At 42.7% G+C, this 18926-nt stretch overlaps 1 protein-coding gene across 2 annotated transcripts in view; it reads right to left on the bottom strand.

Moving 5' to 3' along the window:
- ANXA2 (annexin A2) overlaps nt 1-7340 on the bottom strand; it is a 30047-nt gene extending 22707 nt beyond the window's left edge. The window contains exons 1-2 of one of the 2 annotated variants that reach the window (XM_087743976.1): nt 7218-7340; nt 2313-2372 (exon numbers count right to left, since the gene is read on the bottom strand). In XM_087743976.1, coding sequence (XP_087600102.1) covers nt 2313-2360 — 48 coding nt within the window. In that variant the 5' untranslated portion in view covers nt 2361-2372; nt 7218-7340. The remainder of the gene's footprint in view (nt 1-2312; nt 2373-7217) is intronic. The other variant, XM_087743975.1, reaches the window with a different exon arrangement.
- Between the last annotated feature and the right edge of the window lie 11586 nt (nt 7341-18926).

Here is an 18926-nt window from a genome sequence, read left to right as displayed (position 1 = left end):
AGTAAATGGACCATTTTCAAATTCAGCATCCACAACGATTATGCTTTACTCTCTCAGGTGACTGTCTTGAGTACTTCAGTGGAGTAGACACAAGTCTTCTTAGGGTGATTATCCTGCCTATGAAAAACAGCTATTTAAATTCCAGGCTGTATGGTCTCAAATTACTCTGGTACATTACTGTACCACAGTACTGGTACTGTATGTTTTCAGACAAGAGTTTTTCCAACTGATTTTCCATTTAGTTCAATACAAAATTTTCCAGGATATGGCAGTAAAAGTCCAGCTAGTGTGTAACTACACAAGCAGTCTGGGCCAAACTAAAGCAGAGAAAGATTTTATTTTTTTTCTGCCCACATATCTAGTGTGCTTCAGAGGTCCTCCAACCGCGTTTACTTCCTCCGAGCTTGATGAATTCAATCCTACTGGGAAGAGCAGAACATGAGGGAGAAGCATGTATCACTAACAGGAAAGCTGAAGAGGCTTAATTTCTTCTGAAAAAAAAACAGGACCCTTTCAAGATATCTACATCTCAGTATTCCCTGTCCTCAAAAAAATCATCAGTCACATTTGAAAACTGAGTAACTTGACATCACCCAGCAAGTAACCTATACAGTCTGACTAAAATATAGGCTTCCAATTCTCAGTGCAAAGATGGAGCACATGATGAAGCATAACAGCAGGATCTTTCTTACAGAATCTTTCTATACTCTCTTGTGGATAGATGCAGAAACGGCAAGCATAGGTTAACTTCAGCTCAACTCCCTCTTTTCCTTAAAGGAAGAAGATAATACCAGGCTGAAGCAAGCAGGCCAGTTTCTTTGTCTTGAAACAAATCAATCGCTACACTACCGATGTAGAATGCACAAATTCCTTAGGGCACAAGACAGGCCTTGAGTTCAGCTGTGACCATTCTATACTCTCAAGGTTTTTGGGTTTTTTTTTGTTTGTTTGTTTGTTTGTTTGTTTGTTTGTTTTAAGAAAAACGGGTGGTTGAAGTACCGTGTTTAACATCAGTTAACTTGCTGAATCATTGCTTAGGGCAAATCCTTTATGCAAACTAGCTACTCAATAATTCTGGCTTCCAACTTGGGATCTACAGAACAAACTATCTGCCTGATATTTCTTACACTTTATGGCAGAATTTCTGATGAAAATGCTGGCATGGGACAGTATTCAAATTGGACTTTTGCAACTACTTACAAGCATCACGAAAGAAACATTTCTCCCCTTGAGAACAGATTGCTCAAATATTATTCCAAAAGTAATTCTCCGTTGAAACAAACATGGCCAAGAAATCTGAAGAGTTGACTGCTTTTGCAGTACAAAATCAGCTTTATTACTTACCTACAGTACACCAGCCTGTTCTTTGCAACAGCTCTTTCACAAAGATCATATGGTATAATTTATTTTGCGACAAGTAACAAAAATAGGCAAAAAGTTTGCTTGTACCGAGCTCAGATCTGGAGTTACCAGCTATAAAATTTAGAAGTATAGCAAGTTCATAAGCAACATGATGAAATAATGCATGGATAGGATTCACTTCCTCTTCAGTGACCATCACAGAACCACAAATTCATGGCACGACACCCTGACACGACACTGGTAACCCTACCATCTAATGTTGCAATGTAAGAAATCAGAGTGTGGCTTTCCGGTATTTCAATAAAACTATCAAGCAAGTGTGGAGGTGGTGGAAAATACACAATCAAAACCAAGATTCTTTATGCTTTTCAAAACAGAAAATGAAAAAAGAAGTTTGAGAAAATAAGTTTTTTCAAGAGGTAGTTTGGTCTTGGTGACAACCATCACAGGAATAAGATTCCCAATATTTTAATTCCCATTAAGTAATGTTCTCTTTTTTTTTTTTTCAATTAAAAATGAAGAAAAAGAAAAGAAAACTCAGAAGGTATCAGGAAAACCAAACACATTTCCATATTCTCTTATCATCTTTAACTCACTTGTTCCTTTGGAAGAAAGAGGGACCACAGATGCGAACTAGCCATTCAGTTTCTCCTGTGATCTCTTTCATATGCCCCAGCACATGAATACTGGTCACGCTGCTGGCCAGTTAGAAGAACTGTCATTAAATCTAGTCACCTCATTTAACTGTCCTATGGTTTACAGCTGCTTTGTGGCTGAAAACAGATCACTGCTGACTAGGTTTTTAGTCAATGTAAGTTTAAGTAGAAGAGATGTGTTGAATCTCGTAAACTGTACAACTCAGTACAATTATTGGTAGAGACTCCTGTAAAAGAAACAAGATGTGGCAATTAAGCAAAGCAAACTTTTCTTGTTTAGATAATAATACTTACATCTCCTTCAAGGCTGAGCTTGCTTAAAATTTCATGGACAGTAGACATCTTGAAAGAATGCTGGAGGAAGAGAAAAAAAAATAAAACAAGTAGACATAAATATATTTACAATTACTTCAGCGTGTTATATAGTCCTGAAACACTGCAGCACTGAAAGTGACATAGTCCGATGAATCTGCTAACCCCAAGCAAGAAAGCAGATTTAAGAGTGTCCAAGCCACACCACCATTAATAATGCAACAGTGAGAGGTCTTCATTCTACTGTACAATAAAAATTTATCTTTACTCCTTAAAAAAAACATTTCTTCTGCATTTTAAATACTTAAACTTAGGAACTGGAGAATCTCTACCTTAGAAACAGAATCAACTAAGCCTACAACTCAGTACCAGGAAAACTGTGCCCAAACATTATAGCCTGGTCCAGCTCAAAGCCAAAAAGCAGCAACAAATAGTAGCGTTTAAATCAGACGCCAGTTCCTCAAGTACTCATGGAATACATTGAAACTATTTATATTCATGCAGACATTTTATAAAATCGTAATGCTGTTCAATCTTTAATCCTGGACAGAGGCCACAAATGCCTCTAATATCATATGGCTTTGTAGTGGCTCCCCAGTAATAAGAATCACAGGACAAGCTACAAACATCAATTAGTACCGTGATTGTCAGATACTAGGTAACAAGGACTCTCTTAAAATGATAGCTCCAAGAGCAAGAGCCATTGAGGCAAGATAATCGGTATCACTGCTCCACTGCCAGAACCGGAATAACATCTTGCTAACATATATAAAGGAAAATAGGGAAAAACCCAACCCTGAGGTAGATTATACACATTGCAGAAATGAACATTGAGGTGATATGCTTACAGTACAACACCCTGCCTTTTTTCAACTCTGGTTTCTAGTCAGGGAAGTTTGATAGAGCTGTATTCCTCTTTTACTGGAAGGGTCTTTCAACTAAGGAAGCAGTTTTTTCCAAAGGTTATAAGGCAGAGGCGATATTAAGAGGCTTGATGCATTCCCAAAACTCTGCTCTGAAATTCTTCTACTGAAAGGACAGACATTGCCACTCAGGTTACCTTCTAGTCATCCAGGTTGGCACCTGCAGCAAACATTATTTTGCCTGTTGAAATTAAAGTTTTTTTCTCAGAAACCCTACAACCAAGCTGTAGGGAGCATTATCAAACAGGGAAAAGAGTTGGTTTGATGAGAGGTAGGAGAGAAAGGACAGCAACGCGTCAAGACCAGTGACATTCCACTAACTGATAATGGAGCCTGGAACCAAAACTGCACTATCTTCAGCCTCACCGGGCGCCACTCCCTTCACTTCCAGGCCGTCATCGGTTCCCCCAGTCCAGCTCACAGATAGCACGCCCTCCGAGCCAACTCCCAGCTATTGTGCAGCAGTCCTGGGTATGTCCTTTCAGCTGGTTTTCAGATTCTTTTTTTATCCTCCATCAGTCACTCTTCTGATGGTACTGGGGCTTTCTCAGGCAAGCAGAACTAGCCACCTAAGCAAATTTCCCAGGCAAACCAAACTCCTCTCCACTCAATGATCAATCTGAACCCAGGAGTTCAGAGAACCAGCAAGAAGTTTGAAATAGTTTCTTAATACCAGAGATCTGGTTAAAATTCTAGAGCAAGTGTTTATTTTTTGTTTTAGCTCCTGTAAATCTCCCATACATCAAGAGAAAAGCAGAGAAATCCTTACTTCTAGCAGATATAGCAAGTGTTACGAGAATAAAATGCAGAAACACAATTATATGGCTTTTGTAGCGTAACTCCTGTAATCACACCTTTCCTTACTTAGAATACAGAAAGAAAACCTTTCATCTTCTGAAGCAACCTAGGTATAAGTAACAAAAGCAACTTTACCTCAAGGAAAAATTAAGATCCCAGGGGAGGAAAAATAAGACAGAGAATGAAAAACAGTCACGCATCAACTTATTTGAGCATAAATCTTTTTCAGAGCAAAAATCCAACCCAGCCCTTTAAAGACAGGCTGCAGAAGTTGTAATAAGCTGCTACCTGCTATTGGCACTATTGACCATGCTGGTTAGAAAGGGATGATATATTACCGAGTTATGAAATTCTTAATGTTTACTCTAAATAAAATGAAGTACCTAACAATGAGACCTTTGTACTCTGACAGTATTACAACCAATACCAAAGATGAGCAACTGAAGTCCTTTAGTCTTCCTTGTCACAAGGAACTGAAAAACACCAGTGAGAGCTGAAGCAAAGCAATTGCAGTATAATCTTTCACAAAACAATCACTGAACAGCTTTTTGCAAGACTCCTGTTTCTAAATCACTTAAAAAACCACATTGAATCAGGCTTGTTGGAACAAAAAACTTGAACAGAGTCCAGGAACAGAACTAACACACCCTCCCATAGAGCTGGAACTGGGAGGTTCATACCATCAGCACACAACAATGCTATAGCAACCGACCGCCCATCAGCAGCAAGCTGGCAAAAAAAAAAAAAAAGGGAGTTTTTGCAAGAATCTTTGCAGAGAAAGTTCTGTACTCAGAGAACAAATGCATCTCTTCCCACACTCTGCTTTGTAAGGCACAGACTCGCTGTTGAGAACAGACTCACTGTTCTCTGATGGACTGATTTTATCTGATGTAGTTTTGACAGGTTCTGGGTGGGTTTGAACATGTAAATAGAAAATACTTGCACTAACTTGTTCTTCCTTATACTGGAAAAGAATCAACTTTTACCTTTCAGCTGTAAACTAATACTTCAATACCTTAAGGCAAGTTTCTACGACCGGTTTTCCTCCTAAATCCACATTACGTAATCCTGAATCATAATGTTATCCTACTAAAAGAGATAGCATCTGTTTTGACCTCGACCCCCACAGTAATCAGGGGCTTGCAATTCTGTTACTGTATCGGGCCTAGTCTGTATGCAGTACCTTAGCCCCATAACTGTTTGGCGACAGAAGAGCGTTGTGTTTAAAAGCAGCCCCCTATCTCGACTCCCAGGGGCAGCTCACGTACATTGCAGCAGAAAACCCCCATGTGATCCATTGAAAAAAAGCGTCAGGTATGCACAAACAACTACATTGCTCAATAAGCAGAGTTAGCATTTTAAGAAGCACTTATTATACTCTTGTAGACAGAGATTGAGCAAAGGGTGTTCCCAGGCATCTGAGCCAAGGAAACGGCATCCCCGGAATGAGAGAATGGAAACTCTTTCACTTGGAGCACATTCGTGTCAGGTCTCCAAAAACTAGGGCAAGGCCTGCCAACAGAGGAGATGAGGGAAAGTGAGGAAGATCTGCCATATCTGCTGTAAATGAAATAAGGACTCAAAATCATTCATTTATATACAGTGCTAACCACAAGTGCAAACGAGCCAGGCTGTATCTCCTCAAATCACCCGATAAGGTTTAGCAGATCATTTAAAGCCACTACTTGGAGAAAAAAATAGCTTTAAAGAAAAGGATTTCAAAACCCATTAAACCACACTACCACAAATATACTTTAATTGTTCTCTTCCACAGCTACTGTTCCATTCCAGGAAGATACTATGCATATACAAAATTAAGGACTTTTATTTCTTCTAATTCAAGTTGTTCTCACTTCTGAGACTTTATAGGAAAACCTCTTTTTTTTTAATCAAGGCAAACCATTCCATACATTATCTAATAGAAACTATACATGATAGGGCTGCTTATCACAACTAGCTCTACCAACAGAAGGCACACACAGGGATGGATCACTCAAGGCCACAGAGATTCAAAAAGACTCTTTCACTCTTGACCTATATGTCGGGGTCTGCACGTCTCTGTGCAGATACAGCATTTGAATATGAACGTAAGAACAACTAACATTAAACAGAATTAAAGCTGCCGTGCATAAGAACCCAACTCACTTCTGCATGACTACCCTGAAATCATTTCCAGTTAAAACACATGGCAACATTCCTTCGCCCTACCTCCCCTCCTCACTGGAGGAGGAGGAAGTGGTGTCCAAGCTGACTCACAATCTAAAAGGCAGCAGCAAGACCTCAGTAATTCTGCTCATGGCCGGGGCAGGGTGGGAGAGCCGTGCCCAAGCCTGGCTCTGCGGGCCAGGAACCGCACAGGGCTCCCCGGCACGCCGCGGGTGAGAGCGAAGGCAAACCTCGGGTACGCACCGGCTACCCGGAACGCTCCCCGTACAAGGGCTTCTCTCCTGCCCATGCCAGCGGCTGCATCTGCAGCGGCGCGGGCAGCCGCAGCCGCAGCCCGGGGGAGAAGGGCAGGGGCCGCTGCCCCAGGCCGAGCCCGGCGCGGCGGCTCGGGGCTGCGCCGCGCCTGCAGGGGTGACTCCAGCCTCGCTGCAGCTGAGCGAACGCCGCCTTCCGCGGCCGGCGAGGCTGGCCGGCTGGCACAGCCCGCGGCTCGGCGAGGCTCCGGGCTGAAAAGTGAATTTACAGTATCGTCGTTAATCCAGCTGTGCCTTCGTGTACCTTAACCGGGAAGAGAAGAGAGTATTTGGGGAGGTTTGACGAAGTTTGGGACCGGTTCCCCTTTTCTGAGCGCTGCCGCCACACCCAGGGCTGGTGCGGGGCGCCCGGAGCTCTCCGGGGGCAGCCTCGCCCCTAGAGGCCGCCGTTCCAACGTGCAGCCGAGCACGGAAAAGTAGCGGGCGGGTAAAGCCGAAGGCAGAGGAGAAAAGCGCGGGGCGCAGGAGGGCGCCGGCCGCACCCAGCCACCGCCCCGCTCCGCGGCCGCGCAGCGCCCGCTCCGCTCCCGCCCGCCCCGCTCCCGCCGGCAAAGCGGCTACCGCGGCCCGACACCCGCCCGCACCCCGACACCCGCCCGCACCCCGGCCCGGCCCCGCGGGGCTGCTGCCGCCTCCCCCCGCTCCGTCCCGCGCTGGCGGGGCCGGGGCGCCCGGCGAGGGCTCACCTGGCCGGGGCGGGCAGGGCGGCTCTGGCGGCGGCTCTGGCGGCGGCTGGGGCCGGCGGGCGGCCCGGGCGGGGTTTTGTAGGGCCGGGCGGGCCCTCCCCGCCCCGGCGCCCCCCCGGTCCCCGCGGCGCGGCGCGGCGTGGCGCTGACTCACCCGGCCGCGCCCGCCTCCCGCAGCAGGAAGGGGCGAGGGACGGGGTGGGCAAGGGTAGGGCAGAAGCGGCCTCTCCCTCCGCATCCGTGTCCCGCAGGGCCCCGGCCCCGGCAGGCGCCCAGGGGGCTCCTGAGGTTGAGGAGGGGGCGCCGGGCGCAGCCCCAGCCCCGCTCCCCACGGAGCGCCGCGGAAGCGGCTCGGTAGCTGCCCACCTTTCGGATGTGAGTGAAAAGGCCCCCGCGGCGCTGCCCGGTGCCGCTGGGGAAGGCAGCCCCCCTGCCCCTACCCGAAGCCCCTGCCCTCCCCCCTGCGTTGCTGGGACAAGCAGGTTGTCGTTGCAGCCTGTGCTTTGAGTTCCCCAAAACAGCGCGGCTGTGATGGTGCTCGGGCTCCCGGGCAGGGCAGCGCAGCTCCTTCCCCGGCACACCGGACAGCCCAGGCTGCAGCGCAGCGGCCCGGACCCCTAGCCCCCGGACCCCTAGCCCCCACGCCCCGCCAAGCTGGGCGCTTGCTGCCACCGAGTCAGAACGGCACCCTCCTGCTCTGGGCTCAGACAGGGCCAACCCCGTTCCCTACAGCTTGCACCTACAGCCAAGCCTGCTTCGCCCCAACGTATTTAATAATCAGCGCTCAGAGGTCCGTGTGTAAATCCCCGAGTATCTCAGCTGTGGGAAGTCTAAATGACGTCTGCCACGAGCAATAAACGCCAGAAGACCAAGCTCTGCTCTGAGGCCCACTGAATCATGCTCAAATAACCCGAACAGCCATACCACACCCAGAAGGGGGAGGGGAAATCAAAACTTCTGCCAGTCTGACTAATGAAAAATAAATTACTGAAGCCCAGACGTTACACTGGTAACAAAAGCAAGATACAGTTAAAAAGCATTTGCAAAAGAAGATCTTCAGTTGGATCGCTGTGGATTACTGTTTCATCACAACAGCGTGGCCAGTTTGCTGGTGATCAATCTCAAATACTTCAGAAAAAAGCAAGCACTCCCCATTCCCAATATATGCAGTTATTCCTGTAATTTAAGTGCGGTTTTTTTAATCCCCTGCAGGTGAATACCTTTAGGTATTAGGTAGTCCTTTCAAGAGTATGTTGTCACAGAGTGGTTTTGATTCTGCAAAGACATATTTGCCTCTGCTATAAGGGATTTTTGTAGGCATAGACAGAGATGCCTTCTGGCAGACAAAGAGGGTAAAGAAGTTTTAGGCTTGGCCAGGTGCATAAAAACAGTGGTTGCAAAAGCAGGCAAGAGACACAAGAACATGGGCTGAGAGACAAAGTAATTGCTGGGATGAAACAAGATCAGAGATACAAAAAGGGAGAATTAAGTAATACTACAGTAGACGTCAAACATCACATGGAGGCAACAGACTGGACGGGTGAACTGGTCATTGCAAAAGGTGACAATAATGTTAATAGCCCTTTTCTGAATAAACAAAGGCGACACGAAGGGGACAGCCATAGGAAAAGGCATATTATGGCACAGCGTTTTGTCAGAGAACAACATAAGTGCCGGTATTGCATTAGTTTGACACGTTAGCTTTCTTTTTGGCAAGGCCACTGGGGTTATTTCTCTGTGTATTAATGAACCTGTCTTTAAAAATTAATGGCTGGCTATCCCACTTCCACTAGCATCTGTCACTAACAGTTAAACAGATAATTTCCCCCTGCTTTTCAGGTTTCTTAGGAAAAAAAATCACTGGTGACTTGGAAAGGTGATTCACAGATCAAAGATACTTACAGTCCTAGAAGTAACAGCCACTCCGTACTGCAGTATTCATGAGGGGCTTTAAATAGGGATAAGCGGCTGAGCAGAAGCCAGACGGCCAGTTTGCCTACTAATGGATGCACAGTCCCTCAGGGATAGTTTTTTTACCCCCATCTCTTGTCAAACATTCTTAAAGCAAAAGCAGAAAAGCATAACCACAACACCCTCAGCTGAAAAAAAGTATTTTCACATATGTAATGTATTGTCAACACGCAACATATATGTTGCATTCTTGCATAAAATTATTAACGAATTAATTCAGAGATGAACACATTCATTCTCTTAACTGAAGGTCCATTTACCTTTCAGTCCTCTACTGCAGTCTGTTCCAATGACACTACTATTCCCATTTCCTTAGGAAAATTTCTCTTTTTAATAACTCAATACTTCTTAAAATTTGAAGCAGCTCATATGCCACCATTAATCTTGGTTAACTAGATCTTCATACGAACAGTTTGCAAAAGCTTTGACATCAAGTGAACTATTATCATCGTAGCCACATTAACTGCAGCCTAAAAAGATTTTTCCAGCAATTCCAACAGCATCGGAAAGGGAACAGAGATGTTGTCTCTAATATCCAACTTATTAATCAATTATTCAATCTCAGAATCACACATTCACCTCAGTTTAAAATAGGCAGCAGCCTTTCTGAACTTACACAAGCTTCGGGGACTGTTGAAGTGATTTCAAAAGAAAAAAGACTGACAATAGGAAAAAAAAGAGCAACCATATTCAGAGTCATGAAGATATGAACACTATATTCAAACACATTATGAATTCCCTCAATTGCTCTCCGCTTATGTAGGTCAACTGACATCAAAGGCACTTGTACCAGCTGGGGAATCTAAGTAGTATGAACAGCAAAAAACACATTAACGCTTTTGGCAGACCAACCAACCATCCCCTAATACGAAGGCCTGGTGATCCTGCCCATGGAAATACGATATAGACTTCATACCTTTAAGAAAAAACTCTGCAAAACCAGTGGGTTGAAGAAGGCAGCAGTTAGACTGTGCAAATAGGAAAGACTTCTGTTATCTGCCAAACAGGGAAAGGAAATTAATGCAATGGGAAAACAGCAGCCAAGTGCCTGCATCACTTTTTAAAATCCAACGTAAGCTTGTAAGTCACATAGGTTATTTCAGAAGACCTACCCAAAGCTTGGAGAGTTTGTATGGCACCTATCACAAGGAGTTCTGGTGCATGACCACTGCTCCTGAGCACTACCTTAAAGTAACTACTGTCAGCATTAGGCTGGATAAAAGGCTGGGACAAGGACTGCACTTCCCACAAGCTCAGTGTCTCTCTGTGCCTGCCTCACAGATGATTTACTGGAAGAAACACGCTGCAACTAGCTTGCAGCAAAACAGTGCCAAGAAAGGTTTTCAATTTGTTTTCACATTGCTTAGTCCCCACACTCCCTTAAAATATCTGCATAGGAGGTCATATTTCAAATAACTGGCAACTACTTCAGCTGCAATTACCTATTTGTGATCTCCAGCTTCCTGCATGCTGACCACAGAAATCAGAGAGAGCGCACTTTTGTTCACTGGAGCTCCCCAGGGTCCTGTGGATGGAAAAACAAATGTAAATGTGCTAACTTCTCATTGTTCCCTTCTGACAGCTCATTGTGACTGTGGTTCATCCTATACTCTATGGACATGCTGTAGGCCCACTTATTCCGTCCTCTCAGACTCAGTGACATTACCATTGCTAACTCTCCCATTATTTTGTTATTGCTTAATAATGTTTGATACTAATTTTATTTTTTTTCCTCCCTCTTTCAATTCAATATCCCATTGTCTTCCACCTCACCAATTTTTCTTGTCATTATCTTCTTCTTATGTTATACTACTGGAGGCTTGTGTGCTTAACTTGAATATTCAATTTAAGTTCCTCTCTGACCCAAACTTTATCTTTGCAATAACATTAGTGCATATGGGGTCACTCCGGCTCTCAATAGATTTTTCTCTTACCTCTGTCCCTGATTATTTGGCTCCTTCATCTACACAGATCTTGCTCACACTCTTTCAGGATGCTGTCTACAAAGAATCCAAGATGCATTAACACTGGACTTACAAAGGCCACAATTCTGTCAATACGCATTGCCTACTTAAACTTTTTTCTTTAATATAAAAAGAAAAAAGGGGATCAGGACAAAGGACTTTCTGGTTTAGGTGTGGCTGAGCCTCTATGTACGGTGTTGCTTCCCTGAATGTGTTATGTTGCAAGAGGATAATATAAATTCCATTCTGATTAACATATGGATCAGGCAGACCTCTGGGTGCTATTTCTGCACCTTGATTATTTGGTCTAATTTGGGAACTGCCATGATACAAATACACATAGATCTGTTATTAGCACTTAAGAGTAATCACAGGTTACAGAGAAAGTTAAGTAGAACTTAAAAGTTGTGCTAGTTGGGTTCCCAGGATAACAACTTGGCAAGTTATTATGTCTGTGGCTATAGAAGAAAGGAGGAAGGATTCCTGAAAGCACACCTAGACTGCATTGGTAAAACTCTAAACACTGGAAGTGTTTAACTTGTTTTGGGTTTGGTGTTTGTTTTTTTTTTTTTTTGGGGGGGGGGGTGGGCACGTGAATGCAATGTTTTTCATTAACATCCATAATGATTTACTTTAAATCTTGCAGAACTGTAGTTCCAATGTATGTTTTTGAAAAATACACTGAATATCAGAATATCAATGCCATCTTTTATCTAATACAATACCAGAGAACCAGACATCTTGTTAGGTGCTCCACCTAACGACCTAAGCCCTTGGATCAATTCTATTCTGTGCAATCTCATTCCTACACCACATGCACATTCCTGCACAAATGTTATTCTCCACTCAGAATTTCATTTACTTCAAATAATCCCTTTTAAAGAGCTAGGCTTATCTCTGGAATGATCTCGTGTATTAGCTAGATCTTTAATATTTTGTTACCTGTGTATTTTACAAATGAAGCATTATAATAGATAAGGTAGGTGGCATTTGCTAGTTCAGTCTGGGTACAGAGAGATAGTATGCTTATGAATAGGACATGCAGGTTAGAAACTGGACACCTGGACTGTATGCCTTGCAGTGCTATGGTTTGCTGTGTGATTGTTGTTGCCTTCTCACTGATCAGGTCCTGTCTTTCAACTGTTAACTCTTCAGGACAAAGACTAAGTATTGCATCTGCTAAAGAAAATGCTAAACAACATAAATTACTTCATCAACATACAGGAATAAATTAGATTCATCAAATTGTTTCCAGTTTATCTTCATCTGTTTCATACAGGAAAGCTGATGTAACCTTGGTTAAAGGATATATTTTAGCAATCACTTTAACTGACAAAGACATGACAGGCGTTATATTCTACAGTTACTTCCCATGCAGGATCTCGAAGCGCTTCACACATTACATTAGAACCTGACAGCAAATACTTTTCATGGCTAGTAAAACATCTACCTCTCTCTCCCACCACCTGGCTGCATCTTGCATGTGACTTCCAAAAGTCTCCTCTTATATCCTGATACTGTTTCGTCACTGGATTTGTCTTCAGCTACTTCTCAACTCAATATTTGCAAATTCATTTCTGTCTGCTGTTTAGTATCCCTCCTCTGACACTTTCATGCATGACTGACCATAACCATAGTTAATTTCTTTCCAAAGATTTTCCTCATCACCAGTGTAAATAACACCATCATCCTCATCCTTTTATCTCACAATCTCAGTGGATCCTTTCACTCTAAGCCTATGGGCACAAGGAGCTTGCCTCCACACAGAACCAGATGTGTGGATGACTTGGGACCTGAATCAAGACAAGGGAGTAACAAAGCAAAATATTAGCTAAGATTATAGTTACAGGACTCAGTTGGAAAGAAAATCCTTCAACTATGCAGAAAAGCTAATAATAAAGAAAGCTGTCTCAGGGCACATATACAGCCTAATTAAAGTCACTACCAATTGCCAAAACCCATAAAATTTGAGTCACCGTAGTGGAATCTCATTACATTAGCTGTCCACTGTTAACAGAAAACAAGATGGAATCATCTATGCTCTGTCGAGATGCTCAGAAGGAAGCAAGATCCTTTGTCACTCTCATCTAGCCGACACAGGTAACAACATGGGCCAGCAACTTCAAAGGTACAGTAAGCTTGTTTCCCTCATGACTCAGTCCAGGCTATCGCATCGTCTTTCCTTCCATTTCGCAAGCTAACTAGAGTAAGTCAAAGAGGTATATACATTCAAGTGACACAGAGATTCAGCGAGGAATATGCATCCTGAACAAATGGTAACCCAGCAATTGAGATACTTTTCTGTTCTTTGGTACACATCTAGTTCCTCTGGCACACATTCATCATGAGTACTAACAGTGTCTGGAGTGCAGCTCGATTTCTAAACTAAAACATGAATCACTGGCAGTTTGGTTTTTCAGTGTGCTGCACATCCAGTGTGTGACTAGGAGACATTGCCTAGATACATAAATAAACAGAAATGAAACACACTTGCCAAATTCCTTGTGCCGGCATTGCTGGCATGAATAAACTCGGCACCTTTACACAGAATGAAACAGTAGCAGGATATACAAACAGTCACTATGTGTGTAACTGAGTTTCACTGAATTTCCTCAGTCCTCGGAGACTTCCTGATGGCCTGCTTGATAGTCAGCTGCCTTTTTAGCCAAAGATCATGCCATCTGAGATAAAACAAGGGCTGTAAACCGTAATCAGACATTAAAGAAGGCAACTTTACTTTCTGTTCTCAGGTTATCATGCATACCTTCAAGCACAGTTTAATCTACTTAGGGCTGCAGAGTTGCAATTCCATCTGAATCTAGACATCATGCTGTCTTTGGTCCTATATAGATTAACAGGTTAAAAAGACACATCTCAAAACCACTATGATGAGTTCAGCTTTCCCAGCAACATCAGCACAACGCTGCTAGCATGAACAGACTACCAGTATGTATTACAGCATTAAGAGAGATTTTGAACCCATTTAGATGAGACAGCACTAAAAACCATCATAGCTGCCGGCTCTACAATAATGTCTCCCAGACTGCCACCACACTGGAAAACACTGTAGGAAATATTACCAGTGCACGTAGGAGCCCCTAACGTCATCCAGAACAGACCAGCATGAATAATCACTACAGAGTTTGGTCTGTCTCACCAAAGGACAGAAACAGCTATGGAAGCTGCCAAAAGTCCTCAGGGAATTTTCCCTAGGAATAGTGTTAAAACATTTCGTGTCAGACCAAGTCTGTTCTGCTTCACTGTTTCCCATCATTATGTGCTTTTTCCACTTTAGTGACTCAGAACACAAACAGTCCCACGGTTTGGATTAATCTCCTGGCCTCTGCCAAAGTACAGGGGAGGCTGTCACACCTTAAATATGTCCCTAGGAATCCTGGGGAATAATTCTGAAAGTTTCAAGGAATCTAATTAAGCACTATCTAAACTTATTCTAAAAGTCATTAAACAACAGCTTCCTATGGCAAATCTGCAGGCTGGTAACCGCATACTGCAAGAAGTATCTCCTTTTTATTTAACATCATGCCACCTCTGACATGGCCTGTGAAAATGAACTTAAAAATCACTTACATATTAAAGTTCAGTGACAGAAATTAGCATACATCATACTACAACAAGCTGGAACACAGCTGTAAAATTCCAATTAAAATCAATAATTCTGTGAAATAGCAGGAAAGTTTTTTGTGGTTTTTTTTTGTTTGTTTTAAAGCATATCAATCCTGTTTTAGTACAAAATAACATAAAACACTTAGGATTTTGAGTAAGTTCTTACATGATCTGAACTTCATTACCTAATTAGGCTCAGCTGAAGTACTAGCTGGGGAATAAATGATGCCTTGCAACACAAAGGAATGTCACAAATTCTTGGCTAAATATGACTTTCTACACTGATGTCTTTTTTTTTCCCCTTTCAGGTGACATCCTATAGCTTTAGCTAAAAATCAAGGTGTCATGGTTTAACCCCAGCCAGCAACTAAGCACCACACAGCCACTCGCTCACCGGTGGGATGGGGGAGAGAATCAGAAGGGCAACAGGGGAAAACTCGTGGGTTGAGAGAAGAACAGTTTAATAACGAAAGTAAAGTAAATAATAGAACAGTAGTAATAGTAACAATAACAATAAAAACAAATAATAATAATACAATAGTAATGCAAAGCAAGTGATACACTGTACAATTGCTCACCACCCGCTGACCGATGCCCAGCACATCCCCCAAGCAGCGATTGTTGCCCCCCCCCGCCAACTCCCCCAGCTTATATATCGAGCATGACGTCACGTGGTATGGAGCAGCCCTTTGGCCAGTTTGGGTCAGCCACCCTGGCTGTGCCCCCTCCCAGCTTCTTGTGCACCTGGCAGAGCACGGGAAGCTGAAAAATCCTTGACCAGTGTGAGCGCCACTTAGCAACTACTTAGCGCTGCTTAGCAAGAAGCAAAGCATCAGTGTGTTATCGACACTGCTCTCATCCTAAACCCAAAACACAGCACCATACCAGCTACCAAGAAGAAAATTAACTCTATCCCAGCTGAAACCAGGACACAAGGCAAAGTAACTTGACTTCAAAAAAGATGTTGATTGAGTGAAAGGGAATAGCTTTCTGCCAGGCAGGCTAAGATTTGCTTTTCCAGCTCAGAAGCACAGGTATGAATTCTACAACCAGAGATCTCTCCCTTTAATGAATCAGAAAAATATATTAAAAGCCTATTGTTTTAGCATGAAGGAGTACATGTAACACTTAACATTTTCACTGACATTTACTTTCAAATAAGCCTTCAGTAAACAGTGCTAGTTCAGCTGGACAACTTTCACTTCTGTGTCCTGCGTGCTAGTAGTTAGTGCCTGCACAGGGAACAGATCTTTAACCTTTAAGGAGATGAAATGAAAGGCTGTAGTGATAGCACAACTACAGATAATTTTCAAACAGGTCCTCAATGCTAAGGTTTATTTTCCTAGTGCTACTATCATCTAGGAAGTCATTAATACAATAACGAGCCGCCATCACAGTGTGTATAGAATAACTGAGTTCAAAACAGCAGAGGAAGGGAGTGGAAGCCTAGCTGTCTGATCAACAAGAACAGACATGGAGAGACAGACGGCTGTTGTCCTTCCCGTGGAGCTAGAGGCTCTACCAAAGAAAGCCTTCAGGAGGTCTTGCCAGTATAGAAGGCTAGAATCCAAAGTTTAAGCCACAGTCTGACATGCGCATACACACACACACACAGTAGCATGAAACCAAAGACATTGAACTTGGCATTTAAAAGCCAAATAAATGTGTACAATATTTTATCTTCTCAGTTTGTCTGTTTGGGCTAGTAGGAAACCTATAAATGGAAGATAATGCATTCTTTTGATAAATACAATGTCGTGTGAAATATCTTCCCTGGAGAAGGTAGGAAACAAACTTAATTATTCATGCACCTGCATACGTATTTACTGCTTGTTCTTACAAAAAAAAGGCTGTAGTGACAGGTCTATTGACCCACAAGTTTCTTTTTCTCCAGAGATAGCAGCAGCGTCAGTACAATATTCTCGCCAGGTTTCTTAACCTAAATGTGCTGCTTTTGGATTAAACAAGTCAGGCTAATCAATCTTAATGTGCATTTTGCTTAGGTTACCCACAAAGAAGCCAAAGAATTTCAACTGTGATGTGAGCACTTGTTAATTCGGAAATGACTAAAAAATTTATTCAAAGTAGCATGCACAGCTATGCAGTAACTATACCTCCTTTTTATTTTATTACTTTTGCTATTAACAAAGAATATCCAGAGAGTTGCATGAGACTACTGTGCTCCCCCTGTCAATCAAGGGAACAGAACTGCACAACTGCAGTACTGGATGCGTTAACTACATGGTTCTGAAATAAATGGGTTTTGGCTGCTGAGATAGCTTTTAACACTGCTATATGACCTGCTCAGTAGAGGGGATAAGAAGCAATGAGGTTCTGACAGCTACTTACTTCCCTCTTTTTTAAGCTCAAATTTAACCAGATTACTAAAATATTTGTTGAAGTGCTCTGTCTGCCAGGCAGTATAACCCACACTAGATAGACTGATGAGTGACTTGTTTCAGTAGGAATTTTTTTGCATTCTTCCTGGGTGTTTTTTTTTTTTTTTTTATTTTGAATTGCTTGTGCAAAGATGTGGTAGGTGGAGCTTTTGAATGTAGTGAAACATCAATTGCAGCAGATCTGGCACAGGACGGCACTCATGCTGTTCGCTCAAGAATGGGATAAACAAGTCTGCATTAAGGTAACAGCCACGAACAGACTTATTATTTATTATTTTCAAGCTTGCATCATTACTCCAAATCTGACTTTCAGTGACGAAATGAAGTTCTAAATAAATATTCTCATTTTATTCAGAGATGTTTTTAAATAGTTTCTGAAAAGTACACTAGAAGCATTGATCTCAGAGAGAATTTGGCTACACTGATTATTAACATGGACATTTACAAATTCATTTACAGAAAATCCTTATGTTCTTCTTTCTACACTAAAGTATCCCAGAAGGGAGAATTGACACAAGAAGAGCTAAGGAATCTCAGTGAGACCAGCTACGCTGTATCATTCCTTTAAAATCATAGCATGAATAAACTACAGCAGCAGTTGTGGTAGCAACAAACCTTAGAGGAGGCAAGATTAACAGTCACAGGCAAGGCTTTCTGTTCAATGTATTTGGGAAAATAGTCAAGCTCTCAGGTATACAGATGCGTTCTCAAGTCAGAAAATTAACCTAGAAACAGAAAGCTATACTCTAATTGTGAACAACTGCTCCCAACAACTGATTCTGTGCCCAGATGTACAGAGTTTGCCACTTTTAACTTCAGATTCAGGTCTGAAAAAGCACTGGACTGGTCAAAAGCTTGTCTATTTTTCTTCTCGCACGGTTGATCATCTAAAGATACCCGTGTGTAAACTCTGGAAGTTTACTATGAGATCACAAAAGATCTTTATATGGAAATGCCCAAACTTTCTGACTATATTTGTGCAGAGGATGGGCAGTTACACCACTGTGACCTCCCCAGGAACACCTTTAGAGCGTGCTGAATAGATAGGGAACAATCAGACTTCGTTTGGCATCACCTTATCATCTTTCATGGTGTTTTGTTGAGGAATTCATCAGCTCCTTTTCTGCCTAAACATACAAGTCTAACTATTCTTATGGTGCTCACACAGGTCATTGCTAGTGAAGGACTGGCTGCATTTACACAACATTATCAGTATCGCTAGCTCTGGAAGTCCCATGTTTGTTGTTTTTCTGAAGGCATCAGTTCCTAAAAGCCTGCAATGATGCAAGAATTCAGGATTGCCTGAAAAAGGCAGCGATGGAGAATGGAAGGGGCGTCTATAGCTCTCACTTCAAGGTAAAGTTTCAAAAATATAATGAGTCATACGTCCTTGAGTATCAAAAGGGTTGAAACACCTTTGAAACACTCAAAGGGCTCTCAAAAGTATGTCAAGGTTTATTAAAACTCACAATTATTTTTAAACTCTAGATTTTTAAGAGTCAGGATCATTACCTTTGTGCAAAGAATTCTGACAATATCTGGCATGGCAGAGCTTGCTCTTTTTCTTTCCTCACAAATTGTACTCATTTGACAGCAACTAAGAAATGAGAGGCATTGATGGCGTACGTGCTTATTCTTGAGGCACAGGCAGGTAACGTCACATTCCCAGCCATGCACGCTGCCTTACAACAGAGGAATCTCATGCACATGTGGAAAACTGTTTAGCTAAGTACCTCTGAGTAAGTTTCAGT

Source organism: Nipponia nippon, unplaced genomic scaffold, assembly GCF_047370975.1.
Source record: "Nipponia nippon isolate SJK-2023a ecotype South Korea unplaced genomic scaffold, ASM4737097v1 scaffold_9, whole genome shotgun sequence".
NCBI classification, from domain to species: domain Eukaryota; kingdom Metazoa; phylum Chordata; class Aves; order Pelecaniformes; family Threskiornithidae; genus Nipponia; species Nipponia nippon.
Note: the sequence above shows the minus strand (reverse complement) of the source record. Positions and strands in the feature narration are given on the sequence as shown.